Below are 16,825 nucleotides of genomic sequence, written 5' to 3'. Positions count from 1 at the left end.
AGAACTGTTTGCGTCTTGCGGAAGAACATCGTAGCCGGAACTACTTCTCACTGTTTATGTCTATGAAGAATCACAAAGGTACTGGGTTACTCCGCCGCGGTATCCCCGAAGCAATCTAAAATAGTCCGAATATAAACACTTATTATAGGTGCACCCTAGTGATTCAGGACAAGCCAAAAACACGGTTTGGAAAATGGATTCATGGTGTACTCGCTTATTATATAAATCTTTCTACATTTTGAACACAAACAAAGTACAGCAGCTCTGATTGGTTATTTTTTTTACCGGGAGCGGATGGAGTTTCTGCAATAGGAGCACTGGGAGGAGCCAGAGGAGCTTGATTTTTTTCACAGATTATCGGTCTCATATTCTACTGTAAGGACACAATGACAGGTTTAATAAATATGTAAAAAAATATTTTTTTACAAAAGTTCCCTACAGCACCTTTAATTTTCATTTCTACATTTTTTAAATAGGCATAATGATATATTTCTTCTACTCTTTCAAATTCTTACTAAAAGTTTAAGGCCATAATTTTCATAATTGAAATATATATATATGGATGTCTGTGTTTTAACTGTTCTTGATGCTGAAACCTCAATAAAAAGGATTGAGGAACAAATGAAAACATCAAGACTCCAAGACTGAATCATAATATTCCAAATGTTAGGCATTGTAATGCTTTGTTTTCTTTAAGTGTCAAAATAACGTCGAGGCACATTCTGTTTGTGAAACAATAACGTCAGTAAAACACTTTCTAAAATTAAAACCAGTCTGAGCATCCATGTCAAATGTACTTGATCTCTGCTCAAGTGTAAAATATTTCACCTTTTATAAAGTGTTTATAAAGCTGTCAGAGAATATAATAAATATCGGTTGAGCTGGAGGACCCATAGGGAGGACCGTGGCGGCAGAGGCGGCGGCATCGTGACGCGCAGAAGAAGACGCTCCCCGATACGTCATTTCCGGTTTAGAGAAGAGCCACTGGACAACAACAGAAATGGAAGGAAAAAACAATGTAGATGAGCTAGACGCTCGCCTTCAACTGCTCGAGAAACGCGTTTATGGCGAAAGAGGAGGAGGAAGAACCAATAAACCAGTGAAGGTGATTCGCCCTCTGAGCGCTCTGTGTGTGTGTGTGTGTGTGTGTGTGTGTGTGTGTGTGTGTGTGTGTGTGTGTGTTTAATGAGGTTGATTTGACAGACAGATGATATTTAGATCATAATATAAGTCAGTCTCGCTCTTCTTGTGCTGTTCTCGTAATGTTCTCTATCTGTGTAGTGAGAGCTGGTCACACCGCGGGCGTGGCTATGGCACACACAAACACCGTGGATTCCTCTGTCTACTAATTAGTGCTTTTACCAGTGCACATCGAGCGCCCTTGAGTTCCTTTAACAGCGCTCCATCAGTGTCTACTGGTTAGTGCGCTCTCCAGTGCACATAGAGCGTGTAGAGTTCCTTTAACAGCGCTCCATCAGTGTCTACTAGTTAGTGCACTCACCAGTGCACATCCAGCGCCCTTGAGTTCCTTTAACAGCGCTCCATCAGTGTCTACTGGTTAGTGCGCTCTCCAGTGCACATAGAGCGTCTAGAGTTCCTTTAACAGCGCTCCATCAGTGTCTACTAGTTAGTGCGCTCAACAGTGTACATCGAGCGTCTAGAGTTCCTTTAACAACGCTCCATCAGTGTCTAGGGGTTAGTGCACTCACCAGTGCACATCAAGCGCCCTTGAGTTCTATCAATCAAGTGTGTCTGTATATACTCATGCAGTTCACATGACATTTCACTGTTTACTGAGTCTCAAATCAGCTACTGAGTGGTTCAAAAGAGACATTTGCAAACTTGTAAACTGAATTGAATTACATTGTAATAAATTCTAGTACTTACTTGTGTGAATGAATGTCGGATGGAAACAACTGGTCTAAATAGAATCACTAACAAATTGAATACTTGCTAATTAAAAATGACATAAATACATTATGAATTGCAAAATAATCACCAATGCATTCACAATAATTTTTGTGCTCAAAAGTAACAGTTGATTAAAAGTGGTTTACTCAGTAATGATAGTATAAATATATTTAATACATAAACAATTGTTTTCTGAAATATATACATGCATATGTGTTTATATATACATAATAAATGTATGCATTGTTTATATTTATTATGTAAACAAAAACTGTTATTTTGTATGCGATTAATCGTTTGACAGCACTACTGGAGATCCTTCTGAAATCTATCTTTTAGTTTAGCAGCTTGTGTGTGTTTTGCTGTATTTCTCATCTGTGTTTCTTCCCTCAGTGTGCTGAATCCCTCACAAGGATCAGTGCTGCTCTGGCAAACACCGCAAACAAGAGAGAACGAGTCAAGATCCTTCACAAGAAGAGTGAGAAGCTCTCCCTTAACAACTGTAATCAAAACACTGTTGATGTTGATGCATTAATGTTTCCTCATCATTTTTTCTTTCTGTCAGTTGAAGATTTGCTGAAGTATTTGGACCCCCAGTTCACAGACTTCATTTGTGTGCCAGATGCAATGAAACTAGAGTTCATTCTGGCAGGTTAGTGCTCTGATTTTCACACGTGTCGAGAACGATCAAATCAGTCCTTAAGATTGCATAGGCCCAACAATATGCAGTTATTAACATTCTGGCCCCATTTACACTGCATGGTTCAAGTGACCCAATTCTGATTTTTTCCTCTCATGTGGCACAGATCAGATATGACCGGTGAACGTGTAAGCAGGAAAAAAATGCATGGATTGCGATTTTCTCAGATCGGATTCAGGCCTCATTCATATGTGGTAATAAATCAGATATGAATCAGATACGTGCATTTGCCTGTGCCATGTAAGCAGACAAATCAGATATTCCCCAGCAAATGCAAGTCGTACGTCATTAAAAAAAGTGACGTCAACTCAGGTGGACACCACCGAGATCACATGACTTATTATAGACGCGAAATTTGCCCAGGCTGCAACAAGGGCTCTCCTGTCTTTCTCCGCTGTACGAGACCAATGTTCTGCTGATTTTTTTTGTTTACTTTTCAAATATTGTGGAAAGCAAAACACTGTATAATTTTATTTGCATCCATTATATTTATGCTGTTTTACTTCATTTTCTGGGTCAGAACGTCTACGTTTGGTAGTTTCAGCAGTGTATCGTGTAAATCAGATACGGGTCACTTTTAAAAGATGATGTAAGCAGGTCGTCAAAAAAATCGGATATAGTCAGAAAATCGGATTTGGGGATCAAGACCTGCAGTGTCAATGCAGCCTATGTATAAAAAAATAAATATAAAAAAGGGTTTTTCACGCACACACTGCACAAAAACATGTTATATTTGGAACAAACCATCATTGCAGGTGAACCTTTTTAGTTTGAATAGTTTTTTTTTTTTTAATAACCTTATAGTTTGGATCATGGTTTGTAAGAATAAGATCAAATGCTGGAAAGTAACAGATGAATCTGCACAAAAATACACAATTCTGACTTTTTCTTGCAGTTGCAATTGTGAGTTTACATTTCACAGCTCAGTTCGCAATTCACAATGCTTTTGCTTCTGTCACAGTCTAAAAAGGTATTCTGACTTAGTTGTGAGCTAGAAACATACATACATGCATACAAAGAATTTATTTTTATTTTTTTTCACCAGTTGAGAACCACTACACATGTCATATCTGTGAATGGACTGAAGCAGTCTAACCTCATTCTTTCTCCACAGAGGAGGAGTTTCTGCGATCTCAGGCCACGTTACTGGAGCAGGTGCACAATCTGCAGCCTCTTCTGGACAGCAGCCACATCAAAGGTCAGACACTCCTGACAAATTTCACAGATATATAAACAAGCCTTTTCTTTAAGTCTGACTTCAGTCATCTGCTTGTATTCATAACAACACTGTTTTTCCCCTCTTTCATATATTCTCCCTCACATCACAGCGGTCCCAGAGCTGACCACTAAAGTGCAGCGATTGTCACAGATTCACATTCAACAGCAGGTGACACAAATATTGCTCAACAAATGCTCTCAATAATCAAGATCTGTCTTCCTGAATAAACCTGTGTTAATCCTGATTGACTTCCACAGGACCAGAATGAAGAGTTGTCTGCTGAAGTGAAGAAGCTGTTTGAAGAATACAACAAAATGGTATCCTTCCTCGTGGTGAAAGTTATATTTAATTCTTGCACTGCTTGCCATGTGTTAAGATCCCCCTGGAGCTAAACACAGCACACAACGAGCTGAATTTATTCACATGAATGCCTTATTATCCTTAACTTCCCCCACAGATGTTTCTCTTATCGAAGCAGTTTTCACAGTGGGATGAAACTCTCCGCAAGCTGGAAGGACCCAAACAAGGCCAGCAGATGGACTAATGCTTAGATGTGCAGATATGATTAATAGAACAGCACTGTCATTCCTAAACACACCTTGTTTATTAGTAAGTGTTGTTTAAGGTCTTCGATCTAGCATATATCATAATTTTGAGTCATGATGTACCAATGTGGTCAATATTATAAGTAATTAAATGCTCATTACATTTGTGTACATTAACATTTCTCTGCCTGGAAAATGTATTCCAACCTTTCAGTAAACTCTTTGATTTCGATTTAATTTATTCCAGCAAGGAATGATTTGTGTATGAACTTGTTTTTTTTTAACACCTTTAGAAAAGTTTCACTACCAGAAATAATCATAAATAAAAGAAAGTGCCGCTGTATGTTGTATTCGTCTTTTATTTATTTATTCACAAAAATGCATCTAGTTTTTACAGTTTTACGAGTGACTGCTAAACATAACCGCACCTTTATTAAATAGTGTTACTGGAGACATCTTTCAGGTTGTTTACAGTGTTATATTGAACTTCAAACACTAAATTAAGAATAAAGACATTAAACTTGAATTGTCAAACTGATTTTGGCACGAAAGATAACGGGGGTAGGCAGATGTTTTAAATAACTTATGAGCAACATTTCTACCAATTTTTTATGGTAAACTAAAACTACAGTTTAAAACTACATTTACATGGATTGAATAAAGCTTATTTTATTGGATGTATGTGGAACTCTACATGATAATAATAAGTATTCTATAAATAATGCTTCTCACATCTCTTTTAAATTGAAAACATTTAATATAATTAATCATTATATCAATTCCACATAGTTATAAATATTTTGTTTATGTCCTATCAATTCTACACATCTTTACATCTACATAGGAAGTAGTACTTTATATTTAACAGGATGAATTCTGTTATTTTATATATGACACGGTTTTGTTCTGTCATCCGCGCTTCTCCAAATCTCTCTCAAAGAAGGAAAGACGACGGCTGCTGAAGCCCCGCCCCTTAAATGTGAAGTGGTCACGTGGAATACAAATGGACCAATAGGAACGCGCGGTCGGGTGGAAGTCGCGGATTTTGAAACGGTTTTTTCAACAAAACATTCGCTCGATCGTCAAATTTGCCTGCTTTCTCCGTCTCTGTAAGTATACTGCTTTAAAATACTCTATAACATCGTCCAAAATGCTAACAATGCGATTTAGTGCGTCTATGTTTAGGTGGGCAATACTTAAATCACTAATACACGATTGTCAACGAGGAATTTTCTGTTGTAAAGTAAGTTTAGCCGGGTGGCTAAGTTAGTTAGCATCCGGCTACGGGTTAATAATCCCAGCAGGTTAAAAACTATTCCGTCATATGATACATGTGATGAGAGTTAAGCTCTAGTTTAGTGGATAAAGAACTAGCTCAGATGCTGAAAGGGCTCCAGACATGGATGACTAACTTTACGTTAAGTGTAATGTCATCAGAACAAGCTTTGAATGTTGTCTTGGCAAAGCCTGGGCCTAGTTATTTAGGTTTGTACACTTGGAATATATTAAGATCCATTAATGCTTTGGTGAGACATGTTTGTAATGACAGGCATAGACTGAACTATCCTGTCATCTCTCCTGAGAGGTCAGTGCAGTACACTAACTGAAGTGTGTTGTGTTGATGTGTGGTGTGTTGTTCAGTGTGCAGAGATGGATGAAGAGGAGAGCACAGAGAGACAGATGCAGATCGCCATGCTGTGTCAGCGGCTGGCCAAGATCAAGAAGTTATACACTGATGGTAAGAAGAACCTCCAGACTACGGTGATACATATGCTTACTCGTATCCCACACTTTAAAACACGGATACATCAGGGAAATCCAGACCTGGGAATGTTACGGAATTGAACACAATCTTGAAGAGATTGCTGTAGTTCCAACATAAACGTTTGTCTGAAATATTCAGTCTCTGAAATGTTTTTTTAACAATCCTAATTATGAAAGAATGCAAAAGGCATGAAAATGAATTGGCCATAACAAGGTCCTGGGTTGTTAGTCGAGCAGAGCAGAACATCTCCAGCTTTTCCTCTGTACAGATGACACGGATCACATCAACCAGGCCATCAGCTCTCACTCTCCGGACACCTGCCGGACGCTTCTGACCAATCTGGAGAGGAAGGGCAATCCTCAGACAGACCCCGGCCTGCTCGCTAAACTCATCGACGGATACACGCGTGTCTTCTCCAGCATGCCGCCGGGCAAGTACAGCCAGATTGAGAGCTACGCCCAGATGCTGGTCAGATTCGCAGAGTTGAAGGCGTAAGTCTCTGTTTCACTGGGATCTGAAATGACTTCTAACAGTCTTTCATCAGCATGGAAATTCTGTTTATAATGATCTTTACAGAATAGTTTTGTTTATCCATTATACAACATACTAAATATATGCTTTGAAATGTTGCTTTAGGTGAACTTTTTCTTACTTTCTTTCAACTGGCAATATTTGAATGCATTATCTAATTCTCTTTTCATCAACAGCATCCAAGATGTAAATGATGCACAAGCTAGTTTTGACATAGCGAGATCCTACTGTAAGGATTTTGCCTTCGTTCACGTTGCTTACGCTCAGTTTGAGCTTTTACAAGGTGAGGAGACTTCAAAACCTGAGGCATGTGGTGAGCTTGTGCCTGATTGAGAGGAACACGAGGTCATTCATTGCTTTCACTCTCTCCAGGGAACATTAAGAAGTGCACTTTGATTCTTCAGAAGGCTTTTGAGATGAATGCTAAACCCAGACGTGTTCTGGAGGCTGCGCTGAGGAACCTCAACACGGGCAAACACCAGCTCCTCTCACATGAAGATAAGGAGAACTTAACAGGTTCGTTTGCATCATGCCGAATACTTTATACTGTGGTGTTGAATGGAAGCCTGTTTCCGATATAGAAAAAAAGGTAATTGTGACTTTCTCAGGTTGGAGCTAGGAACAACACGAGGGTTTTCTATTTGATTGAAATCCTGTAATGTATTCTTCTTGTTCTGTCTGTTAAATGCCCGTGTAGTGTCTGCACACGACGATGCGCATGAGTCTGTGAGCAGCAGCTCCAGAAGATCTGAAGGAGCATGTGACCTGCAGACCAGCGGCTCTTCTCTCCTTGGGTATGATGAGTTCGGCTCTTTCAGGAGAAATTCATGACCAGTTTGCAGGGCATGTTAAATCAAGCAATGAATTGAAAATAATGAAAAGGCTAAGAATAACATTAACATATAACAATAACATATAGTAAAAAAAAACACATCACATAATAATGCCACATATTGTAACAAAAAAAAAATGGTTAGGTCAGTACAATTGTTTTCTTTTATTTTTTTTTTCAGAAAGGATGCATTAATGATCAAAAGTAACATTTATAATGTTACAAAATTATAAGAGTGACTGTTTTCAACACTGTTTCTTGAGCAGTATTTATTTTCTTTACGCTCAGATAGAAGTTATTTTAAATTGTAATAGTATTTGACAATATGACTGTGTTTCTGAACGAGTGTCCCCTGCGTTCCAGGAGCGATCAGAAGTTGAGTCCAGCAGAGAACATGAACATGCCTGTGTGGAGAGCAGGGTCACAACACAGAAGAACAGCCATGGTAAGACGAGAGAGGACGTCAGTCCGGCAGCACACAGCACGCCAAAGTGGACACTGATGTGTTTGCTTGTGTTGCTTCCTGTAGGCAGAAAGAGTTCCCATGGTGCCTCTCTCTATCCCTGAAAACGAGAGCAGTGACTGTGACGGTGCTCAGAAACCAGAAGCTCCTGCTGCACACGCCGCTGCTTTCTCCAGGTGAGAGAGTGTCTCAGTTTATAGTCACACTGTTTTCAATTTAAATCAAGCTCTAATGTTTGATTTTCTCCAGGCAAACAAGTGGTTCAAATGTGCGCTCCGCGTTCCCCATGTGTTCCTCAAAGAAAGGCACTCCAGATGGAGACTCCTACAGTCTGCTAAACCTGAAGGTATGAGAGGCTTCCGGCCTGAAGAGAGACTTCAGCTCACCAGTGCTGAGAGTCACGAGTCATAACTACAAGTAAAGGTTCACTGTGTGAAGCTAATAATCCTGATGGTGTTGTGTTTGTTCAGCCTCCTGTGATCAGTCCAGATCATCTGAGGAGAAACACTGAAGAAGGCGACACCATCACAGCACTCCTGCAGAGAGCCGAGAGAAGAGAAACCGCTCGGACCGAAGGTAGCTCTTCACTATTATCATATCACTTTTTTCAAAACTATCTTAAGGTGTTGGGTTTGCTCTTTTCTGATATATTTCATTCTTTGACAGAAACCACTGACATCCATCAGCTCATCAGCACCAACTCTCCTGAAAGCTGTCAGATCTTCCTGAAAAACCTGGAGAAGAGAGGAGACCCTGCTTCAGACGCCGCGTTTCTCTCCAAACTCCTGGACTGTTATTCTAAAGTGTTCGCCAGGTTTCCTTTGGCCAATCACTGCAAAACAGAAAGCTATGCTCGAATGCTGGTGCGATATGCAGAGCTGAAGGGGTGAGTGGACCGCACGAAGTCTCATGTCAGCAGCTGATAATCCTCAGTCATTTATTCTTGGCCTCCTCTACAGGATCGAAGATCCAGAAGACGCTCCAGATCATTTCAGTATTGCCAGATCGCACTGTAAAGCTTTTGCGTTTGTGCATATCGCACACGCTCAGTTTGAGCTCTCACAAGGTAATGCATGACGTTTGTTGGTTTAGTAAGAATATAGTACCAAGTCTTTTAGCTTTGAGATCATCTGCATGCAAGTGTTCACCTAGAATATATCCAACTGTTGAGTTTAGCATCTTGTTTTTATTCTAAGATGATGTACCACATATCTGTGTGCGTGCATCGTTTAATCTGAGCTGTCTATTTGTTCTGTCCACAAAGCATTTGATTGTGGCAGGCTCATAATTGTGACCTCAGAAGTATGAAGTGTCATTAACAGTAAGGGTGTGATTAATGCCTGTATGATACATGTTTTGATCATCTCTCAGGTAACTCTAGGAAGAGTAATCTGATTCTTCAGAAAGCGCTGAGCTCAAACGCTCGGCCGGTTGAACTGCTGCGGACCGCCATCAGAAACCTCAACTCTGGTAAAGCTGGTCTGCTTCCCTCGGAGCATGAAGAGAGCGCTGCAGGTTCGTCTCACACTCTTTAGTGTTCTCCTGCTGTGTATCTGTAGGTGTTTGGCTGGAGATCTGTCTGTCTCTGATCTACAGTCACTGTGTTTGTTCGAGGTGGACTTCAGTGTTGTTCGCACAAGACTCATATATGTGACCCTGGACCACAAAACCAGTCTTAAGTGCCAATTTTTCCAATAAGCTGAATAAATAATCTTTCCATTGATGTATGGTTTATGATCGGACAATATTTGGCTAAGATACAACTATTTAAATAAATCTGGAATCTGAGGGAGCAGACAAATCGAAATATTGAGAAAATCCTCTTTAAAGTTGTCCAAATAAATTCTTAGCAATGCATATATTTACGGTAGGAAATTTACTAAATATCTTAATAAAACATGATCTCTATTTAATATCCAAATTACTTTTGGCATAAAAAAAAAATACTTTTGACCCATACAATGTATTGTTGGCTATTGGTACAAATACACCTGTTCTACCCAAGACTGCTCCGGGGTCACGTGTGTGTCCTGTCATAAAGGGTCCATAGAAATCTGTGAGCTCCTAAATACTTAGATCATTTTTACATTGAAAACCTCTTCTGTGTCGGGACTGAACGTATTGCTGTTGAGTTGAAATGAAGAGACCTCATCATTTGTGTTTTTTAATATAATGCATAAAATAGTTCTCCAGTAACCTCCATAATTCATTGAAGTCATGCTATGTTGTTGTAATATGGCCATTGTAAAACCATATTCTCTGCATGAGCCATTAAAGCAATCACTGTTAGTGGCTACATTTGAGTTCATTATTATTTTTTAATTATATACTTAGTTTGTGTTCACATGCAGACTGACCTCTTTTCTGTGTCTTATACATGATTACTTTCTTTAAGAACCTTTCTTTCTTTCTCTCTTTGAAGTTTAAACATTTTTGTCTTCACATTTTTGTCTTAAATCCAATGGGAATTATTTTTTTTTTTTTTTTAAATGATTGTTACATAAAACAACCCTAAGCCTACACCTAATGAGACATTTAGCATGTTTAGCATTTTGTTTTTATATACAAACAAACAAACATTGACTAGCTTTGAGTGTGTTCAAGGGTTAATGTGAAAAATGGTTGTACAAAAAAAAGATTGATACTAATGTTTGGTTTTGCAGAAAGTGTGGAAGCAGTGCGTAACAGAAAGGAAGAAGAAACTCCAGTGAAGGCTCCTGAGGAGCAACGAAAGCCTTCTTCAGACTGGAAGATCCCTGCTCTCATCGACAGACATGAGTCTCCTGAGGTCTGCACACAGCTCACCTGTTTGTGTTTGAGACTTGAGCTCAGAGTGATTCGAGTGCTTCATCAGTCTGTTTGTGACTCATTCAGGATCACAAAGCTCCCACAATGCCTGGTTCCTCTTCATCTTCACTTCATGCTTTGAGGACACCTGCTCCTCCCAGATCACACCCTTCTTTCAGCTGTCAGACGCCCAACTACAGAGACCCCAATGCGAACAGGTGAAGGCCAGCCGAGCTCATGCCCCAGACGTGTCCTTCATGTGTTAAGCTCATCCATGCTCTCCGTCTCTTCCTCACTAGTTTTGTGACTCCTGTGGTGAAGCAGCGGCCCGTGGTTGTGTCTGTTCCCTCCACGGCTCAGAAGATGGGTCACGCTCCGTTACCCTGCACCCCTCAGAGCCGGGTGTCCAGCGTCCCGCAGCCGTCACAGGTGAAGACATCTCACACATCAGGAACATGAGACGGACAGAGAAATGCATGATGGAGAGAAACCCAATGCTTTTTTTTAGATAGAAAACATGCAGAGCAGATCAAAGAAGGATTATTTATTTTTTTATGAGTGAAGTGACATTCAGCCAAGTATGGTGACCCATACTCAGAATTTTCAAATGTTGTTGTTTTATAAAAACTTTTTCCATTAAAAACAAACATGAGTTGAAATATTAAAATATACTTACACTTATTTAATTTAATTGCAGAGAATGAATTTCTCATTTTAGTTCAATTCAAGTAGATGTCCTAAAAAAAAACTAAAACATCCAATAAAAATGACAAAAACATAAAAATACTAAAACTTTAACTGGAATCACAAGAAAACAGAAAATTAAGAATTAAAAATTTTTAAGAAAAACTATGCTAGCAGTTTATCAGAGATACTGCAATAACTCTTTCTTAAAATCAGTGTGATATGCCATGAGTAAATAATTAATGTTTTTTTCCGTATATCACTTGCATTTAAAAGTTACATGCTTGTTTGTCTGGACATAAATTTTTACTTTTAGTTTTCACTTGTTAAAAATGGCTAATTCTTGAAATCAGAAATAGATGTTTTGCTCACATTTTTACTTGCGTGGATAAAATTGCCTTATTAAAGGGATACTCCACCGTGTTTTCATATTAATCTATGTTTGACAGTAATATCTTCACCAGAGGGAGAGGATTTTGTGAAGATATTACTGCGAGTGAAGATATTACTGCGCCAAGACGAAGTGCTTACAAGCACTTGCCATGGTATTCCGCCATACAATATAGTTATCCATTTTACACGCTTAGAAAAGCACAACGTTTTGTTTTGTCTTACCGTCCTAGGTCGAGTTACACTACGCGAGTAACTGTATTTAAATAGGGAAAACGTGGAGGCGTTTGGTAGCTTCTCTGCTAGGCCCATATTGAATGAATGGACTAAGCTAAGTGCTTTCAAAGTGTCGCCGCGCGCCAAAGCGATCGAGTGCACGCACTGAGACGAGAGAGGTATGTATCAACTCGTCTTAGGTAAGGGAAAAACATAGTTTAATATGAAAACACGGTGGAGTATCCCTTTAATAGTAACCGCAACAATGACAGAGATCAGGAATGTTTGTCGTCACTAATGACAACTGAATTCCTGAAAAACGTATTTTTTTTTTTTTTTTTTGTCTCATAATAATTCAGTTGAATGTGAATCTGAAAATTAAACTAGCAAGAAATTATTGATATCTGTAATTGCATTAGAGTGGCAGTTCATGGTGATACTTAACTAGCAAAAATGCAGTTACAGATATCTAAAATTACTTTGTTTTATCATTATTTATTTTTTACTGTTTCAAATTCATTTGGTGAAAGTTAAGAATTCATATTTCTGAAAGTGATTGATTTTTTTTTTTTTTTTTTTTCATTAGTAAAAAATCCATTCCTGATATTTAGAGTTAACAATGATATAATTATATCTGGGAATGATTAAAAATCAAGTATTGATGGATCATGAAAAGTAACTGCTACACAGCAGTATGGAGTCAGGCTTCATTTCTGCCTCCCTTTGTGTGTAATGTTAATTAAATGAACAATCTGTGATCTTTCTCGCTCAGACCCCCACCTCTGCTTTCTCAAATGAGTCCATCACAATCAAGGGCAAACAGTTCTTCATCTTCAAGATGATCGGCCGCGGCGGCTCCAGTAAGGTAAGAAATAAGACGTATTCTGTATCATTTAGCATTTCCTTTGATCCAGAACTAACTGTGTGTGTGTGTGTGTTCAGGTGTATCAGGTGTTTGATCAGAAGAAGCACGTGTATGCTGTAAAGTATGTGAATCTGGAGGAGGCCGACGCTCAGGCCGTGGAGAGCTACAAGAATGAGATCCAGCACTTGAATCATCTTCAGCAGTACAGCGATCAGATCATTAAACTCTACGACTAGTGAGTGTGTCGTGCTCAGAAACACTGCCCTCGCTGATCATGTGACTTCCTCTCCTGATCATGTGACTTCCTCTCGCTCGCAGTGAGATCACCAGCAGCTACATCTACATGCTGATGGAGTGCGGTCACCTGGATCTCAACACCTGGCTGCGCAGCCGCAAGTCCGTCAACCCTCTGGACAGGAAGTGCTACTGGAGGAACATGCTGGAGGCGGTGCACACCATCCACAAACACGGTGACCTTTCATCATACATCATCTGAACAAAGCATCCAGGGGGGGTTCCAGAAGACCGGTCATGTGACATGCATATTAAAGCATTGGTCTCAAATATTTCTGGTTTTCTTCACTGATAAAATTATGGAAATATTCTTAAATCAAGAAGTAAAACAACGTGTTGCTTCATGTTTTCTGAAACATCAAAATTTAGATTATGCTCTAAGAAGAATATACTTGTTTTCCATATGATTTATTTATTTTTACCCAACATATTTTTCTTTTCTCAATTAATTTGTATTTCTTTATTTTTTTATTTTTTTGGGGGTCTCATGTAAGAAATAAGAATGTTTTGTACCAGAAAACACCAAAAGCACTGTATGTATTTTTATGTTTTATTACTATTATTGACCAGTTTATTTGATGACTTTGTCTCTATTTCTCATCTGAAGGCATCATCCACAGTGATTTAAAGCCAGCTAACTTTGTGATTGTGGACGCGTCGCTGAAGCTGATCGACTTTGGGATCGCTAACCGCATCCAGCCTGACGTGACCAGCATCATGAAGGACTCGCAGGTCTGGACACCACTGATCTCGTCTCACACACGAGGTATATCTCGAGTCTGTTCTGTGTTGATTTACTCGCTCTCATGACGTCCGTCAGGTGGGGACTCTGAACTACATGCCACCAGAGGCCATCAAAGACACGTCCTCCAATGGGAAGCCAGGGTCAAAGGTGAGGAGACTTAGATGTATCAGGAAGTGTGTATAACTGTAGATTACACCATGTGATCCCATCGTCCTCTGCTCTTCAGATCAGTGCTAAAGGAGACGTGTGGTCTCTGGGGTGTATCCTGTACTGCATGACTTACGGAAAGACTCCGTTCCAGAACATCACCAATCAGATCAGCAAAATCCATGCCATCATAGACCCGTCCCACGAGATCGACTTCCCCGATATCCCTGAGAAGGACCTGCTGGATGTGCTGAAGGTGTGTTCGGCTGTGCTCCGCAGTGGTTTAATGACCCCTAGTTAGTGCTCACTGTCTGTATCTCTGTTCTCTGTTTCAGAGGTGTTTGGTTCGCAATCCTAGAGAGAGGATTTCTATCTCCGAGCTGCTCGATCACCCGTACCTGCAGCTGCAAGCTCAACCTGCTCCTGAGTCAGGTACACACCACAGCTTCTTCACTGATCACACATCTACAGGTGTATGAAGATGAAGATGAGTATGTGATGAGTGTTGTATCAGCAGAAGCGAGTGCTGGTGATCTGAAGAGGATCCTCAATGAACTGGCAGCTCTTCGGTCTCCCAACAGCATCGCCAGAGCTGCTAGTGTAAGACTCATTCACACACAGATAGAGAGAGAGAGATGACCTCACTGGGGGTTGATGAAACGCTTATTATTAATACATAAAAACTCCCTTTACTTGATAAAGTTTAAACCATCAATCGGATCTCAAATATGATGCAGTAAGCTTTTTAAAAATAATCAAATGTTCTCTTTCTGTCTTTCTCTGACACCGCTGCAGAACCTGGCCAAGATGTGCAACAGCGGGAGGAAGTTAGATGTGTCCGAGTGTGTGAAAACCTCCAGTCAGACGCTGTTTAAGTGAGGAGGAGGATGAAGATGGTGAAGGCTGCAGGACTCAGAACCACTGTCCCAAACGCTCAGGAGCCACAGAGACCGATATCTCACATCTTCCGCTAGCTTCCATTGAGCTTAACACTTCCTTCTAGATACTTACAACAAATGCGTGTTTGCTGTCCCATTTCTTCCTGTTCCTGATTTTATTTGACCACTAGATGCCATCCAAGACCGTGTACATGACAAATATACATACTTTTGTCAGGTAGATTGTAAATGTGTTGTTCTTTTCTAACATATAATAATGCTGTTTCTTGGAGGTAACTCTAATTTTGCAATATGATAAATGTTTGACAGCGGTCTCATTATTCAATGCATTTGTTGTCTTGATTCAGTTTCATCAGAATGCATGATTACTTTTCTGTGATCATCAATAAATTAAAATACTTTTATACTGTTTGCATTTTATAAAATGTTCTTGAAGGCTCCTCCCAGAATATTCCACCAAAACATGAAGCCAAATATTCTGGATTAATTTGTCATGTAATTTTGTTAAATATTCCGAGCTCAAATTAAGTTTAATTATTGGCTACGATAAAACAAAGTAAAACGATTGGTACATTATGGACGTGTCTCAAAATCTAGTGTGAAGCATTTCTGTGCTGAGAAGTGTAGAAACACTGCCCGTTTGTTACGTACGCTGTCAATCAAAGCTCCTCACGCCTCCAGCCAATCAGAGCAGCGCTGACGTCAGCGCGCTCTTCCTGCTCTCTGTTTGCAGCGCAATGGCGGCGATGCGGCTTTTTTTGAGAGCTTCGCCCGTTAAGTCTTCGTTAATCGGGTTAACGGGTGTCGTGCACTGCAGTGTGGGGTTAACTCTGCTTAAACTGTGCCCTGACTGCACAGCCCACCCGACAGCGCCGAGGAGACTTCAGCTATCAGCCTGACCCCGTGCCCACTCAGTACTGTAATGATCTGAGTACACTACACAGTGAGCACTGAAGAGACTCTGACATCAGTCATCGAGAAAGACTAAAACTAAATCAATATCATATGTCATTTTAAACAGTGACCACAGAAGAGCACATCATTTCATACAGGCTGGATGGTAGAAAAATAATAAATAAAAATAAGGTTTAAATAAAAGGTATCACGATAACAAAAGCTGATGAAAATGAATACCTTAAATTAAACACAAATTGCCAGTTTTATGAAAAGTGTATTTAGTTGAATTAAAAGTTATTCAGAGATCTTAACTGTTACAAAAAAAAAAAAAAAAGTTTTTTTAAGTAAAGGAAACTATCAAAAAATTTCATTTATCTGCTTCCATCAGCTAAAATTTTACTTTATGAACTGATGTTTAAGACATTTGAATAATTCCCAATTACAAAAACATAAAATAATACTGAAATGCTCATATTTATAAAATATTTGCATGGCATATTTGTTTTATGAGTGCAGTATCCATAACTGCACATACATCCATCACTGCACATCAGTATAGTCCTTATTATTGCTGTTTACTTGAAAGGAAAGTGCTACAAATGCTCAAATTTCTAATTTAATCAAATAATGCGTCTGCATATTTATATATTATGCTATTTAAAAACAGAAGAAAAATCTCAGTGGCTGGTAGTTTTTAGACCTGTTTTGTAAAACGATTATTTATTGAGTCTTTTATATTTCATGTGTTCCTTGAGGTTCACTTACAATGTTAATATTATTTTCTCAGTATGGTGTGTGTGTGTGTGAGCTGACACTCTCTGCTCTGTGGTTGAGCAGCAGTAAACTCTGAGCACTGTTTGTGTGAATGACTGGAGTGTGTCCGCACTCAGGCCCCACACTGAAGATCAATTTATTCCAGTCTGTGACCAGTCCCC

The 16,825-nt window shown here is 39.4% G+C and overlaps 2 protein-coding genes across 3 annotated transcripts; both read left to right on the top strand.

The window, feature by feature from the left end:
* Positions 1–930: 930 nt before the first annotated feature.
* Positions 931–4,718, top strand: dctn3 (dynactin 3 (p22)). Its single transcript, XM_026284782.1, has 7 exons — positions 931–1,105; positions 2,305–2,389; positions 2,477–2,563; positions 3,726–3,809; positions 3,940–3,998; positions 4,088–4,147; positions 4,288–4,718. The coding sequence occupies exons 1-7, from the start codon at positions 1,001–1,003 to the stop codon at positions 4,372–4,374; spliced, it is 567 nt and encodes a 188-aa protein (XP_026140567.1). The 5' UTR covers positions 931–1,000; the 3' UTR covers positions 4,375–4,718.
* A 612-nt stretch (positions 4,719–5,330) lies between these two features.
* Positions 5,331–15,397, top strand: LOC113116552 (dual specificity protein kinase Ttk). 2 transcript variants are annotated; one of them, XM_026284775.1, is made up of 25 exons: positions 5,331–5,484; positions 6,017–6,113; positions 6,409–6,631; positions 6,848–6,954; positions 7,044–7,187; positions 7,369–7,465; positions 7,867–7,948; positions 8,033–8,142; positions 8,216–8,312; positions 8,437–8,542; positions 8,633–8,852; positions 8,926–9,032; positions 9,338–9,481; positions 10,630–10,754; positions 10,841–10,971; positions 11,053–11,182; positions 12,816–12,908; positions 12,986–13,143; positions 13,227–13,378; positions 13,810–13,934; positions 14,023–14,094; positions 14,174–14,350; positions 14,430–14,526; positions 14,612–14,694; positions 14,890–15,397. In XM_026284775.1, exons 2-25 carry the CDS (start codon positions 6,026–6,028, stop codon positions 14,971–14,973), a joined length of 2,952 nt encoding a protein of 983 aa, XP_026140560.1. In that variant the 5' UTR covers positions 5,331–5,484; positions 6,017–6,025; the 3' UTR covers positions 14,974–15,397. The 2 variants fall into 2 exon arrangements, with proteins under 2 accessions (XP_026140560.1, XP_026140559.1); XM_026284774.1 differs by having other exon boundaries at positions 14,609–14,694.
* Positions 15,398–16,825: the final 1,428 nt, after the last annotated feature.

This window comes from Carassius auratus, chromosome 16 (genome assembly GCF_003368295.1).
Source record: "Carassius auratus strain Wakin chromosome 16, ASM336829v1, whole genome shotgun sequence".
Taxonomy (NCBI): domain Eukaryota; kingdom Metazoa; phylum Chordata; class Actinopteri; order Cypriniformes; family Cyprinidae; genus Carassius; species Carassius auratus.
This window is presented reverse-complemented; position numbering and strand designations above follow the sequence as displayed.